Below are 14,530 nucleotides of genomic sequence, written 5' to 3'. Positions count from 1 at the left end.
CCCCCACCCCCTTCGCCCAGAGATCCGAGATTAGGCGAGGAGCCGCCATCCCCAGCCCCACCCGCGGGAGGCCCTGGGTCCCGGGAGGGAGCTCTGAAACCACGCGGACCCCCACCACCCCAGAGCCAGCTGCTCGCCGCCCGCCAGCTCCCCCCCCCCCCCCCCGCCCAGCCCATTACCCTCCGGCTTCACCCCTTTATCTTCTCCCCCACCCCGCCCGGCCAGCTCCGTTATCCGCCTCCTGGTCCCGTTATCCGGCAGCCCGGCCCCGTTATCCGCCCTTGCGCGGGGCCCGGAGCTCCCGCGCGTCGCGGGGCCGCCGCTGCCCCCTCCCCCTCTCGCGGCCCGAGCTCGGGGGCCCGCGGGCTGGGCAGGGCCGGAGCCGCCTCCGCGCCGCTTCCCAGGCCTGGACGGCCGCGGGAGGAGGTCCCGCTGTCAGTCAGCGGGGAAGGCCGGGCCGGGCGGCCGGAGGGGGCGGCGCCGAGGACGGGCTCGGGCCGGGAGCTGGGAGGCGGAGGCGGAGGAGGCGGGGGCGGGGGCGGCTCCGGGCCTTATAAGCGGCGGGGGCAGGGCGGGAGGGAGGCAAGTGTCAGGCCGATGTGCGGCCCGCGAGGGGCCGGGGTCGGGGCCGCCGGGGCCATGCGCGCGGACTGGGCAGGGGGCCGGCGGGACGCAGAGCGGAGCCGCCTCGGAGCCTGAGCCTCCCGGGGCCGGGGCCGGGGAGCCGCGCGGGGCCGGCCGGCCGGGGGGGAGGGGAGCGATGCGGCGCCGGCGGGCGGCGGTAGCCGCGGGTTTCTGCGCCTCCTTCCTGCTGGGCTCCGTCCTCAACGTGCTCTTCGCACCGGGGTCGGAGCCTCCGCGGCCAGGCCAGTCCCCCGGGCCGTCGCCAGCCCCGGGCCCGGGCCGTCGCGGGGGCCGCGGGGAACTGGCCCGGCAGATCCGAGCGCGCTACGAGGAGGTGCAGCGCTATTCCCGCGGGGGCCCGGGGCCCGGGGCCGGCCGGCCGGAGCGGCGGCGCCTGATGGACCTGGCTCCGGGCGGGCCGGGCCTGCAGCGTCCCCGGCCCCCGCGGGCCCGGCCCCTGCCCGACGGCGCCCCGGGCTGGCCCCCGGCTCCCGGCCCGGGCTCCTCCGGCTCGGGCCCGCGCCTGGGCTGCGCCGCGCTCCGCAACGTGTCCGGCGCACAGTACGTGGGCTCAGGCTACACCAAGGCCGTGTACCGGGTCCGCCTGCCCGGCGGCGCCGCGGTGGCGCTCAAGGCGGTGGACTTCAGCGGCCACGATCTGGGCAGCTGCGTGCGCGAGTTCGGGGCACGGAGGGGCTGCTATCGGCTGGCGGCCCACAAGCTGCTCAAGGAGATGGTGCTGCTGGAGCGGCTGCGGCACCCCAACGTGCTGCAGGTACGACGCGGGGGGGGGGTGGTGGTCAGGGGGTGAGGGTGCTGGCTGGACGTGCCCAAGCCCGGTCACTCTGGCTGGAAGAGAACCCTTGGTCTTCTAGGTAAAGAAACGGAGCCCCAGTGACTGTGTCCACGTTAAGCTGGGTGCACAACCCCCCCCCCCCCCCGTGGCTGCTTCCCACCACACTACCCTGCCTCTCACTCCTGAGTGGGTGTCTCTTTAAGGAGGGACTCCTGGGTTTCTCAGCTTCCACACCATATCCTTTGAAGACAGAGGCCAGGACAGAGGGTCCCAAAACTAGAGGTAGGGGTGCCGGTCTGTTAGGACTTAGGACCCTGCTTCGGGCTGGAGCTAGGGCGTTGAGTGCCAGGGAAATGACTGCAAAAGCCAAGACACAGAGCAGAGGTCATCCCTGAGTCAGGATTCCAACTGCAATGATAGGGCCCCCTTTCCTGATGGAATCTGAACCCCTCTTCTCTCAACTTCCAGTGACTCGTCTGACTTTGAAAATGGGACGGGACGGCAATGGGTTTGGGAATGGCTAGAAAGAGACCCTGTGTCAGGCTTGATTCCCAGAGACTATCCCCACCCCTCACCCCACCCAGAAGCCACTAGAAGGACTGGAGGGAATTGGGTAGTAGGCCAGAAAATGCAGAGCCCTTCCCAGAAGTGACCCTGCCATTCTCCAGGCCTTAAAGTCAGCCCTTGAATCCTTGAGGAAGCCTTAGGGTCTTAGCTCAGTGCTCAGGGGACAAACTACAGGCCTGAGGGTCTCAGGGTCACATTATCAGAGTAGATGTGGTCAGTAGCTGGAAGACTGAAAAAGCCAGATGCCCAGGTTCCTGCTAAATGGGACTCTGTCTCTCCTGTTCCCTGGGGGACAGAGGGGAAAGATGAGACACCCCCACCCCTTGTCCCCTCCAGCCGAGACTAAGAGCGTGGGCCTCTCACAGCCCCAGCACTGCCCTAACGCACCCACTTCCTCCTCTCCCCCAGCTCTATGTCCTTGAGTCGGCCCTAGGATTAGACAAACTGTTCCCTTTGCACATGTCTGAGCAGACTGAGAGGGGAATCCCTGACTGGTCTTGGCCCGCGGAACAGAGGGTGTGTGCAGACTCCCCAGCAGAGGAACCTTGCCCGCACCTTCCACCTCCTAGCCCACTCAGATTAACCTTTCTGCACCCAGCAGAACTGACCAGAAATCCAGGAGTCCTTCCCTCCTTTGGCGAGGAGGGAGATGGACCCCAGGCCTGGGTGGGTATTCCAGAATGAGAGAGAGAGGCCAGAGAGCTATTTATATTCCCGCTGGCTCCAGGTCTCCCCAGGCTACCCGAACTCTGGTCAGACACTTGTGACCAGGTCCTAGGCCCTGAACCGGCTGCAGGAGGTCAGGCAGAGCCAACAGTTGTGGGTAGTTATGCCTGGTTGCACAGCTGACACTGTGCCTGGAGCTCCGGGGAGCAAACGGCTGGTTACGTGGCCGTTCTAACTGGGAGGATCTTGTTCTCTTCGCTTCCCAGGGGCTCTTGGGAACTTTTTGGCAACCCTGGGGTGTCAGTCTGATTCTGAAGCAGTGGAGAAGCAGGACATTAAGTGTTAGTTAATTGACTCAAGACGCCCCTCCCTTAGGACAGGTTTGAGGTTTACTGCGCTTCCCTGTCTCTTACGGAATTTCTCCCTCCCTCACTAACCCCAGCCAAGCTTCCTGACCAGCATCTAGCCAACTGCCCCCCACACATCACAGAGTGCTCCTCAGCTTAGTGTCCGGCCCCCTGCCCAATTCCGAAGGCGTCAAAATGAAATTATATGAAACAGCCGAATAGTTTTCACCCATCCCCTCACTAGACCAAGACTGGGCTGTCTGAGGTTGGCTGTGTGACTTTTCCAGGGTCAGAGACTGGTGTTAGTCACCCTGGGGCATAAGGGTTATATGGTGGGAAGGGTCCCAATCCTTTCCATCTGGGGAAAGGTAAAAAGCTGCCATTCCAGCAAGGAAAGACTTCTTTGGTGTGAGTTTAGGAACTGCTTTGGGAGTGATTTCCATTGATCCCCCCGACCCCCAGCCAGGCTCCTTCTGGCTTCCTCAGCAGCGTGTTACCTCTGGTGCCAGGGAAGCCTGCTGTGGGGTCTTCTTGCTCAGGAGGCTTCAGTGACGGTGCGCAGGGAACTAGAAATAATGTTTTAATACCTCTTAATCATTTAAAATTTCAAAATCGTTTGATAGATGCCCTGGGGAGGAGCCAAAGAATGTTTCTGACAATTCCGGCTCCCCCAGGCCACCCGAAGCCCCTTCCCCCTCTCTGGCAACCCCAAAGTTGGTTCTGTGGGTTCTAATAGAAAATAGTAACATGTCCCACGTGCACCTCCCAGCACTCTCTCTGGTCTCTGGGGACTGCCTGGGTGAGCTCTCTCTTTCTTCCGTCACCCTTCACACACACACACACACACACACACACACACACACACACACACACACTCCTCACGTGATAGATGCCTCTATAGCCCAGGGTCAAAGGGCGCAAGGGTCTTCCCTCCCCCCAAACTCCTGTAGTCCCAGGAGCTCAGGCCTCAGATGGGGCCCCAGGCGTTCTTGGGCCCAGAATCTGGCCCTGCTAGGGTATATTTCTTCTCCCAAACGAACAAAAGATGTGCCTGAAATGCTCAGCCTCACGCTTCCTGGGGGGGTTAATGGTGTCTTTTTATTTTTTCCTGAGGGGTGTTGATTAATACCTCGTTAACAGCGCATTTAACGACCTCCGGGTGTTTAATACCCTTCAGAAGTTTCCCACAAAGGCTCAGACTCTGGGCAAGAAAATGAGAACCAGGCCCCAGGGCTGCTCCCCTTACCTTCCTCCCCCCACCCCGCCCCACCAGGATCTGGGGCCTCCCTGGGCTGGTGCGAGGTGGGGGAGCAGACAGAGAGGGAAGAAGAGGGTGGCTGGGACTGTCCCCTGATCCCCCAGTTCACCACCCTGGTGAGCTAATGGCGGACGCTGAGTCGTGCCTTCTCTCTCATGCCAGCAGGACTGGGGCCGCTGGCTTCAGGAAGGGGGTGCTGAAAGGGCACTCCTGGGACCGAAGGGGGCATGTGAGGGCCTGGAGTAGATCTGGGCGGGGTGTGAATGATGGTAAGAAGGGTGATGGTATGGTATGTAGGGACATCTAGCCCGTGCTTGGATCCCCCTGTGCCGCGCTCCCCCCTCAATCCCCACATTGTGCAGCTCTCCCCTCTGCCTGCTGCGGCCTGGACAACTCGGCCTTTGTGTTCCTACCCCACAGGGTGCTGGTTGTTTTGAGCAGCAGCTGACCCCTAACTGATGTGCAGTGTGGTGGCAGAGGCTGAAGGAAGCAAGGCTCTCTGTGGATGCTGGTTTAGGTGTTAATGACAAAGTCAGGCTGTGCTTCCCACAAGTCCCTGAGCTGAGCTGTACCAAGCCCAGCCTCAGGCCCTACGGAGTGGGCAGGCCCTTGTGAGCATGCCCCCAAAGAACTGATCTTCCCCAGAAACCTTGCCTTACTACTCTTCCCATTGGTGGGTGTGACCACCGCCTCCCCCTCACCACCAACATATGAAAAACACGCCAAGGATGTGCCCCTTGGACACTTTGTTCTTACCTACTGCTTGTTCCCAATCCCGAGGGAGCTTGTTTTACCTCCCACAAGACCAGAGCTGAGAAAAGAATGAAGCTGCCCCCAAATAGAAATGATAAAGAATAGAGAAGGATTGGAGCAGAGGCAGAGGTATAATACCAATTTGCTGGCTTGTTGATTAACGGATGATATTCTTAGAATTCGAGTGACGTAAATTTGAATCCTAGCTCCTGCATTTATCAGCTGTGTGATGTTATGCAAGGAACTTAACCTCTCTGAGTTGGTTTCCTCACCTGTAAATTGGAGACTAATAATAGTACCTACTATGTCTATGTAAAGTTATTATAAGAATCGAGTTACGCATGTAAAACATTTAGCACAGTGCCTGGCACATGGTTGACACATGGTGTCCAGACCTGCCCATTTACCTGGGAGGCGGGAGGTAAGAGGCTGATGTAATCAGCAGGAACTCTGGCTGCAGGGACAGAGGGCAGACTTCTCAGGCAATGCTGTCGATGCTGGTCTCTTCTGGCCTGAGCTGCAACAACAGCCTAGGGATGGGGGTAGGGGGTCGGTAGTGCACAGGGAGGGGGCATCTGACAGCCCAGCCCTTCTCTGTCCCCACCCCGACCCTGTGACCTAATGACCTGCCCTGGACCTCCCCTAGCTCTATGGCTACTGCTACCAGGACAGCGAGGACATCCCAGACACCCTGACTACCATCACGGAGCTGGGTGCCCCTGTGGAGATGATCCAGCTGCTGCAGACTTCCTGGGAGGACCGTTTCCGAGTAAGCAGGGAGGAGGGCCGGGCCCTGGGTTCCTCGCTGGGATGGTTTTCCCTTAGAAGGCCAGCCCTCCAGAGCAGCTTGACTCCTCCTCCATCTAAAAGGAGGGAAAGTTGGAGCAAAGCTGACTCGGCCATCAGCCAAAGGGTTAAAAAAAGAAGCAAGACCTAGAAGATCCTGACGTTTTTGTACTCCTGCCCCCTTACACACACACACACACACACACACACACACACACACACACACACGTAGCCTGGCTGCAAAGGACTAGAAAAGACCTTAAGGTCAGCTTGACCCTCCCTCTGTTTCCACACACTGAACTAAAACCACATTCAAGATGCAGCTTCAGGGAGGAGATCCGTTACCCACAAGCTTATGTGCCGCCCATGGTCAGGGTCAGGCCAGCCTGGATTAATAGAAAAATCACTGGCTTGCTCTATTAGGGCTCTGACCCTCAGCCCTTAGTAAGCACTGGGGCCTTTAAGAGAAAAGCCAACCCCTCCACCCCAAGCTAAGTCCAGAACCCCAAAGGGGTGAGCCCTGGAGCCCCCCAGGCGCTTTCCCAGGAGAGACGCGGTGAGCAGCCTTGTGTCTACCCCTCAGATCTGCCTGAGCCTGGGCCGCCTCCTCCACCACCTGGCCCACTCCCCGCTGGGCTCCGTCACTCTGCTGGACTTCCGCCCCCGACAGTTTGTGCTGGTGGATGGGGAGCTGAAGGTAACGGATCTGGACGACGCACGCGTGGAGGAGACACCATGTACAAGCAGCACAGACTGCATACTGGAGTTTCCAGCCAGGAACTTCACCCTGCCCTGCTCAGCCCAGGGCTGGTGCGAGGGCATGAATGAGAAGCGCAACCTCTACAATGCCTACAGGTGACCTCCACTTCCCACTCAGGAAGGCCAGGGAGGGAGAGTAGGCCCCGGAGGGCGTGGCGAGGGGAGAGCCAGCGTGGGCTCCAGGAGGCCAGCCAGGGGGGGGAGGCTCGGCCTTGACCAACAGAGCAGCAGCGGCGGGGAAAGTCTTCCACCCACTCAAGAAGGGAACATTCAGGCTCCTGATGATGACGCTAAAAATAGCTCCAAGGAGAATCTGGGTTGGGGGATGGCAGCTGGAGACTTCTTAAAATAGTGTCACAGTGGAGTCTAGGGCTGGTGGGATCGATGTTCCCCCTTTCTCCCCTGGTCCTTCACCTCTGGAAGCTCCTCACTGGGCCCCAGCTATGGGGCTGCTCTGACAGCGATCAGCTCACGGGGTAAGATGGGACTGGGTGGTGGCGAAGTCCTGGGGATGGATGAGAGAAACAGACCTCAGCTTTCAGTTTCATGTAAAGTCAAATTTTGGCCTTAGCATATGCCCAGATCCCTACCCTGAGTCCGAGCAGACTCCTTGGTAGACTCTGGGGTTATGCCTAGGCCTGAGGGATCAGGCTCCCCGGCCCGATTAGGGTTCTGTCCCAAGTTTGGGCAGAGGAAAGATGCCTCCTCCAAGGCTGGACCACTGAGCCCCTTGTTTCTCTCTGTCCCAGGTTTTTCTTCACATACCTCCTGCCCCACAGTGCCCCACCCTCACTACGACCTCTGCTGGACAGCATTGTCAATGCCACAGGTGAGCTCTCCAGGGCCCTTCCGCGTCCCATCACCCTCCCCCTCCCCCAGCAGGCATGGAGACAAGAATGACCCAGGACAGCACATATGAGAGAGGGAAAGGCAGCTGGTTGCCACCTCAGGGAGGAGTGGAAGCCCATATACCCTCTCATAGCCACACTGCACTCTGCAGGAGAGCTCACCTGGGGAGTAGACGAGACTCTGGCCCAGCTGGAGAAAGTGCTACACCTATACCAGAGCGGGCAGTACCTGCAGAATGCCACGGCAGGCGGCAGAGCGGGTGAGTGGCTCCAACAGGGCTCCAGGGGCTGGGAAGGTGGGGAACAGGTGGGAGGGTGAGTGGTCGCCCTCACTGGGCTAAGCGGCTCATCCTTCTAAGGCACACTTGGGGAGACCACTGACTGTTTAGCCTTTACTTGGAGGTGTCCTCTCTGGCTGAGTGGTCATTCTGCCTTGACCTGGGGAGGTGGGCCCCGATACCCCTTCTCCGGGTGGCTCCAGACCCCACTATGTACTGACTGTGTGACTTTGAGCAGATTACCTACACCTCGAGCCCACTTTGCTCATCTGTGAATTGGGTTTATTACGTGCCTCACAAACTACTTCTGGGGAATAAATGCCAGGGGAAGTGTGTGCAAGCAATTAACCTGGTTCCTATAACACAGCTGGAATACAATATATGTTTGCTTCTCTTTCCTTCCTCTACCCTTCTGGGGGTGAGAAAGGTGGCTGGAGGTGGTTGGGGCTCCTTAGCAAAACGAGTCAAGAAGCCCAAGAATTCCGGGCGGAGAATTCTAGCTACTGCTATAGTCCCTCCGCTGAGGCCCTGGGGTTTATCATGGTTGGCAGGGGGGCCAGGAGTGGGCAGCCTCTGTATTCAAGGAGCTCTGGCCAGTCTTAGGGGTGGGGGAGCCCTCGTTAGCCCTGTAAATAAAGTTTAACGAGGTGAACAATGGCTGGCTCTGTCCCTGAGGACGCCGTTTATGGGGCTATAAATCACAGCCAGCCCTGGACTTTGGTCTAGTCCCTGGGAGAAGAAGGAGGCAGGAGGGCAGGGTGGCCAGAGGCCCAGGGCCTCTGCATTATCAGTGCAGAGCTGAGGCTCCCCTAGCAGCAGAAAGGACTCAGGTGAACAGGCGGCCTGCAACTAAGCAGCTTCCTGATTGAGGAGCTCTCAGAGCATTTGGGGGCTCTTTCCGCTAATGGGAAGATTTTTCCTCCAGCCCCCTCCCAGGCACTGAAGTTGTCATTGCTGTGTTCCACGTTCATTTGCATTCCCCTTAAGCTCAGAAACCTCCCCTTAAGCTCAGAAACCTCTAACTGTCCCCTCCCTCAGGAGCTTGCCTAACCTCTCTGCCCAAAGCCAGGAGGAAGTAGGACCAAGGGGTGCTCTAAACTCTCACTACTCCAAAGTGCCGTCTGCAGACCAGCAGCACCAGAAGCTGGTTAGAAGTGCCCAATCCTAAGCCTCGCTCCAGACCTTCTCAGTCGGGATCTGCACTTTAACCAGATTTACTGGAGATTCACAGGCACACTGAAGTTTGAGAAGCTTGGCTCTAAATGTCTAAAATGTCCTGATCTCCAGCTCTGTGTGTGTTTATCCCACGATGTGCCCGCCATCATGTGCTGTCTGAACCCACTGCGCACTCTTAGATTTGGGAGCTGTGTGTCTCCCAGAAACTGAATCTCACCTTTGCCTTTACTGGGTGGTCAGCCCAGTCCCCCAGTGGTAGCTGCCTTCATCATCTCCACGCTAGGGCTAGATTTCAGCTTTCAGCTTTCCGTTAGGAAATGAGTCTTAGCCCTGTTCATAAAACGGCCCCAGTGCCCTCATGCCTAGAGACACAGAGTTCTCATCTGAGCTCTGTCCCCAACCCACAGAGTACCAGCGCCTCCCAGGCAGCACCATCCCCCAGGAAGACTACCGCTGCTGGCCCTCCTATCACCACGGAAGCTGTCTCCTTTCAGTGTTCAACGTGGCTGAGGCCGTGGACGTCTGTGAGAGCCATGCCCAGTGCCAGGCCTTTGTGGTCACCAACCAGACCACCTGGACAGGTGAGCCAGTGGGAAAGGACACCCGGAGGGAGGTGACTGGAGCTCCCTGGAAGAAACTGACAGGTAGCGGTCCCCCATCAGAAGCCAGGTTTGATGAGAAGACGAGAAGGCCGAGATGATGAGGGACAAGTATATGTGTCCTCTGGGCAGTCACATTAGGGAGACTGGCCCCGCCTCCAGGGAGAGAAACAGTCCTGTTACGTCTCACCTCTGCCCCCAGGTCGGCAGCTGGTATTTTTCAAGACAGGATGGAGCCACGTGGTCCCCGATCCCAACAAGACCACATATGTGAGGGCCTCGCTGACCTGAGGGCCCAGCTGGCGGCAGAGCAGCCCCGCCAGCTGGGCTCGCCTGTGGAGGGAGGGAGTGACTTTCATATGTCACCTGCAAAGCCCTGCAGACGAGGCTGACACCCCCCAGTGAGGCGACCAGGACAACGTGCAATAATGCCAAATGTTAAAATGTGAGTTTACCGGTCTAGGTATGGGACTGCTGGCCCCAGGCCAGGAATCACAGGGGGCTGACCGGCTCTGCAACCCTCTGGGCTGCCAGCGAGGCTCAGGCTGGTGTCCCCGTGGGGGCCTCTGCCCCTCGCTGGGACAGTTCTGTGGGCAGCCCCATCACTGTGTTCATGGTGTGAGAATGTAGCCAGAGCCCCTGCTGCTGCTGCTGCTGCTGCTGCTGCTGCTGCTGCTGCTGCCCGCCGCAATCTGGCAGGGGCTGCGTGGGGACAATCGGTCAGGGGGTGTTCTCTCAGCCGAGCTCCGGATGGCGATGCTCTGGGATGTGGGAAACTCCGTACCTGGGGAGGCCGCCTCCGGCCACTCTACCGGGGGCACCCGCAGGCCAGCGCAGGGGCGGGGACAGAGGAGCACACACATGGTATGAGCCAAGACACGGGGTCAAGGAGCAGGTTGCGGTTTGAGCCAGGACCTGGGGTGGGGGTGGGGCCGGGGCCTTTCTGCCTCATTTGCTTTCAGTGAAAGCCGCCAAGCAGCCAAAACCAGCCTCTCCCCCCTCCTGGAGTTTGTATATCCAGAAGCTTTTGTATTTCTTGTTCGTTAAAATGTTTATTTTTGTAAAAAAAAGAAAAAAAAAGAAGGAAAGAAAAAGGAAAAAAATCAGTCAATTAATAAATGACGTCTCCTGGCAAGGATTCTTCCCAAGCCAGTTTCTTGGGCTGACTTACTCATTCTCACTTAACGTCTTTGGTGTTTGGGGGAAATGGGGGCAGGAGGTCATGGGGGATGACCTCCGGAGGAGTGAAATCTTTGTGGCAAACACTGCAATTGGCAAAACGTGTTTTCAGGTCCCTCTCCCGTGGTGCCCACCTCCCTCCTTGGCCCTCCATATCCATGTCCGGATAAAAGACATGAGGGACTTCTTCCCACAGGGAGGTTCACGCTTTAATACACACCGGCTTCTTCCATGCAAAGCTTTTACCCAGAGGACTGATGTCCTAATGGCGTGATGTCAGCCACGTCAGGGGACTCCCAAGCAACCTGCCGTCAGGTCACCTTTGCCCCATACAAGGTTTGGCCTCATCATCCTCCCCACCGCCCACCGCAAGCTAATGGGCAATTTTTTTTTTCAGAGCCTTTCCCCAAGCATGAAATATATGGAAAGTGGGAAGAAAGGAAGGTCTATGGAAAGACTAGCCCCCTCTTCCTGGGTTTTAGGCCGGAGGGTCTAGGAGGGGAAGACTCAAGCGGTGGAAGCCCAGAGGGAAAATGAGGGCCTAAGTGCTCAAGATCACACGGAGGCCACAGGGAGCCCAGCAGAGATACGTATTTTCTAACTTGAAATCCTGCACCTTTCCTCCTACACACCGTTCTGCTTCTAGAATATTTTCAAAGCCCACAAACCTTTGAGGGTTTTGAAAAGAATGACCAAACTTTAACTCAGAACCCAATTTCTCTTCAACAGATGTCATTGTTGTAAGTTCTCAGACAAGACGTCCCTGTATAGTTCTAGGGGATTGAGGAGTCCGTGTTAGTTCTAGAATCCTAACCGTGGATGCTGCACAGACCCTCAGGGTTGCACCTCACTACCACCATGCCTAAGCCACACGAGCCACATCTTGTCTCTGTCTAGCTGGAGTTGGTGATTGCGGGGAGGGTCAGAGCCACCACAGTATCTCACACCATGTCTCAACCAAGCCAGGTCCCAGCCGTGCTTGCCGCCCTCAGGCCCTACCCTTCCACGAAGGACCTCAGCTTTCCTCAGTCTCCACACCCCTTTCCTCAACGGAACTCATGTGCTACAACACATCTAGCCTGCCCCTGCCATCCAGTGTTAGATTTACACTTTCTCTGTGATTCTCCAGCTGCCAACCAGTGCATGGAGCTCTGAGGACAAAAGAAACCACGTCGCTAAGCTGGGACCAAGCAGGTGTCATGGGGCTGGAACAGGAAAATCTGCAGGTTCTGTGCAGTCCAGAGAGAAGCAAAGACCTTGATTACAGTCAGCAGAGAGGCCCACAGGGAACTGTGTGGCTCAGTGAGAAAGAGCAGGCTGAAGATGAACCGAGAACTGCCTTCTAGACTCTAGAAGTTTCTAGAGGTGGCTGGGGGAGAAGGGCAGGCCTATCCTCAGCAGGGTACGATTATCATTCCAGTTGGAGATCCAGAGCACATTAAACTGTTTTAGAAAGAGTGGGGCACAGGCGGCTGAGGGGATGGTGGATTGCTTCTTCCCCAGTGAGCGAACCTTGCCTCAGAACCTAGATATCTGGGGCAAAAATGGCCAGGCTCAGTCCTGCAGAGCAGAGCAAAGGGCATTTGCAGCTGGGAATGGAGAGGTGATAGAGTGCCCTGAAAGGAAGAGGACAGGGAGTAAAAAGCCTGAGGCAAAATCATCCCTCCCCCACAGATGGCCACTCACATGTAGCCACCTGTCTCCCTGGAAAACGTTCAGTTCCTGGGTACATCTTGTCCCCTTCCTGTGGAAGCCAGAACCACACCCCCTCTCCCCAAAGTCTATGTTCTTTCCACTCCGCTGCGCGGCCAAAGATACCCAGGCCTCATTCACGGAAGAAATACATTCACCCAACCAAAGCTGCAGGTGGCAGTCCCAGAGTAGGGAAGCCAGAGGTGGGTCCTTTCCAGGGCTGGGGAAGTAGGAAGCAACATGAGAGGGGTCACGTTGCCACTGGTCCCCCGAGAGGCTCTGGAGGAATGTTGGCCAGTTCTGTGTTTTGCTCTTTGTGTGATCTGGGCTGTGACAACTCCCTGAGCCTCCCATCTCCTCACCTACAAATTTCAGATCAATAATATCTGCTTCACAGGAGTGTTATAGGGACTGAATGAAATTATGCAAATGAGGGTCTTAGCCAGTGTCAGCAGTTAAGTGTTTAGGAAATACTAACTGACCTGTCACTGCTCTGAGAGAGCTGAGCCCTCAGCATTCATCAATGACCTGGCCTGGAAGAGTATCCAGGTGGACAGGGGAGGACCAAGGCACAGCCAGACTCTCCCCACACCCCACCTCCAGCACCCCTAACAGGGAACCCTGCCATCGCCTGGAGGAGGTGGAGCCGGGCTCTCCGGGTCAGTGCCCTGGGAGTTGAGTGTGTGGCAGACAGGAGGAAAAGGATTAACATGAAAGCAGAAAATGGGATTAGGAGGCCTCAGGATAATGTGCCCACCCGCTCGCCGTCCATGACAACGGCTTCTTGCTTTCACTCTTTGGCTTCTGGAGCCCAAAGCATGTAAAGCCTGGTTGCTCTCTGTTCCAAGGGGCAGAGCCAGCAAAAGACTTGGTAGGCTCAGAGCATGAGACTATTCAGTCTGCTAGGAAGAGGGCCAGGCTGCCTTATATGCGCTTTCTCATTTAATCCCCATGGCAACTCTGAAACGGGTGGTGGCCCAGATGAAGACCCAGGATGCAAGCCTCCGAAAGCCCGTATTCTTTCCCCCCCACCCTCTGTCTCACGGGGGAGCACAGCGTCCCCCTGAACCCAGATCATTGATGCACTCAGACCTGCACTTCCACTGGGAAGGGTTCCCAGACCCACGACTGCCTTTGACAGAAAGCCCAAAAGGCAACTTAAGGAGACCGGGTCTGCCTCTCTGGCTCATCCCCAAAGGGTGAGGATGCCCCCAAAGAACCTGACCTTTTTTAAGGACCCCTTTGTGGTCGGTCACAGGGACTTTTATTTCCCCTGTTCACTTCTTTGTGAATCCAGGCCAATACTGCACCATCAGGTGGAGAAAGTGCTACCTAAGTCCCATCTATGTGAAGGGGACAGACCACGATATTTCTGAAAATTACCTCTTAAGTTCTAGAGGATCCTTAACGACCATGTACAAGGAGTTCATTCTCCCACCCCATTCCATAAATCAGAACAAGACCCATCTCAGCCTCCTTTTTTAAGACTGTGATGCCTTGTCCTTTTCCCCCCATCCTATGTAGTCCCTCACCCCCAATCACTCACCTACCCTCTGCTGGTCTCCTTTCAGCTCCAGAGTGTTTCTCCTGAGATGTAGTGACAAGACCTCCCCCCTCTGTCATTCAGGGTCCCAACAGGAAATGGAGAACACACTGAACATAAGATATAGTGACAAATGTATGGGTACAGGGGAACCCTAAGGGATAGGGCTGTAAGCTGGGGCTAATAGCAGTAGAGGTGTTACCAACTCTACCCAAGGGAAGGGAGTATAATCTGCTACCAGACCTCAGAGGAGAACCTGGAAGGAGTCAAGTGACCAAAGGACATGGCCAGGCAGGGTGACCTCACAAGGAGGGAGCCAGAAGACCAGGTACGCTCTTGTTACCCTCCTCCCCGCCCCCTCTAAATCCCCATCTCCTGTGATGCTCTCCATCGGTCAAACCCACCTGAAGCCAGAGGGACCTTGGTATGAGGTCTGTAATTGTCAGGGAGTCCTCGAGAGCGTGCATTGTCCTGAGGGCTGTGATCATCCCCAAGGAGACAAGACTTGGCTCTTGGAACATGAAAAAAAATCTCAGATATCCCAGTGACTGGTGGCCCTCCCAGATATACACTATGCTATTAAAATCCCATGGGGGTGGTGCAATTGGGATAAAAGTATCCATAAAGAGGAGCACCTGGGTGGCTCAGTGGGTTAAGCA

General features: G+C 57.1%; 1 protein-coding gene across 3 annotated transcripts; it reads left to right on the top strand.

Annotated features, from left to right (window-relative positions):
* The first annotated feature begins 593 nt into the window (after window positions 1-593).
* On the top strand, window positions 594-10,589 carry PKDCC (protein kinase domain containing, cytoplasmic). 3 transcript variants are annotated; one of them, XM_047854307.1, is made up of 7 exons: window positions 594-1,399; window positions 5,658-5,780; window positions 6,381-6,652; window positions 7,306-7,385; window positions 7,557-7,664; window positions 9,266-9,439; window positions 9,660-10,589. In XM_047854307.1, exons 1-7 carry the CDS (start codon window positions 761-763, stop codon window positions 9,746-9,748), a joined length of 1,485 nt encoding a protein of 494 aa, XP_047710263.1. In that variant the 5' UTR covers window positions 594-760; the 3' UTR covers window positions 9,749-10,589. The 3 variants fall into 3 exon arrangements, with proteins under 3 accessions (XP_047710263.1, XP_047710262.1, XP_047710264.1); XM_047854306.1 differs by having other exon boundaries at window positions 9,266-10,589; XM_047854308.1 differs by lacking the exon at window positions 5,658-5,780 and having other exon boundaries at window positions 9,266-10,589.
* The last annotated feature ends 3,941 nt before the right edge of the window (window positions 10,590-14,530 follow it).

Source organism: Prionailurus viverrinus, chromosome A3 (genome assembly GCF_022837055.1).
Source record: "Prionailurus viverrinus isolate Anna chromosome A3, UM_Priviv_1.0, whole genome shotgun sequence".
NCBI lineage: Eukaryota > Metazoa > Chordata > Mammalia > Carnivora > Felidae > Prionailurus > Prionailurus viverrinus.
Note: the sequence above shows the minus strand (reverse complement) of the source record. Positions and strands in the feature narration are given on the sequence as shown.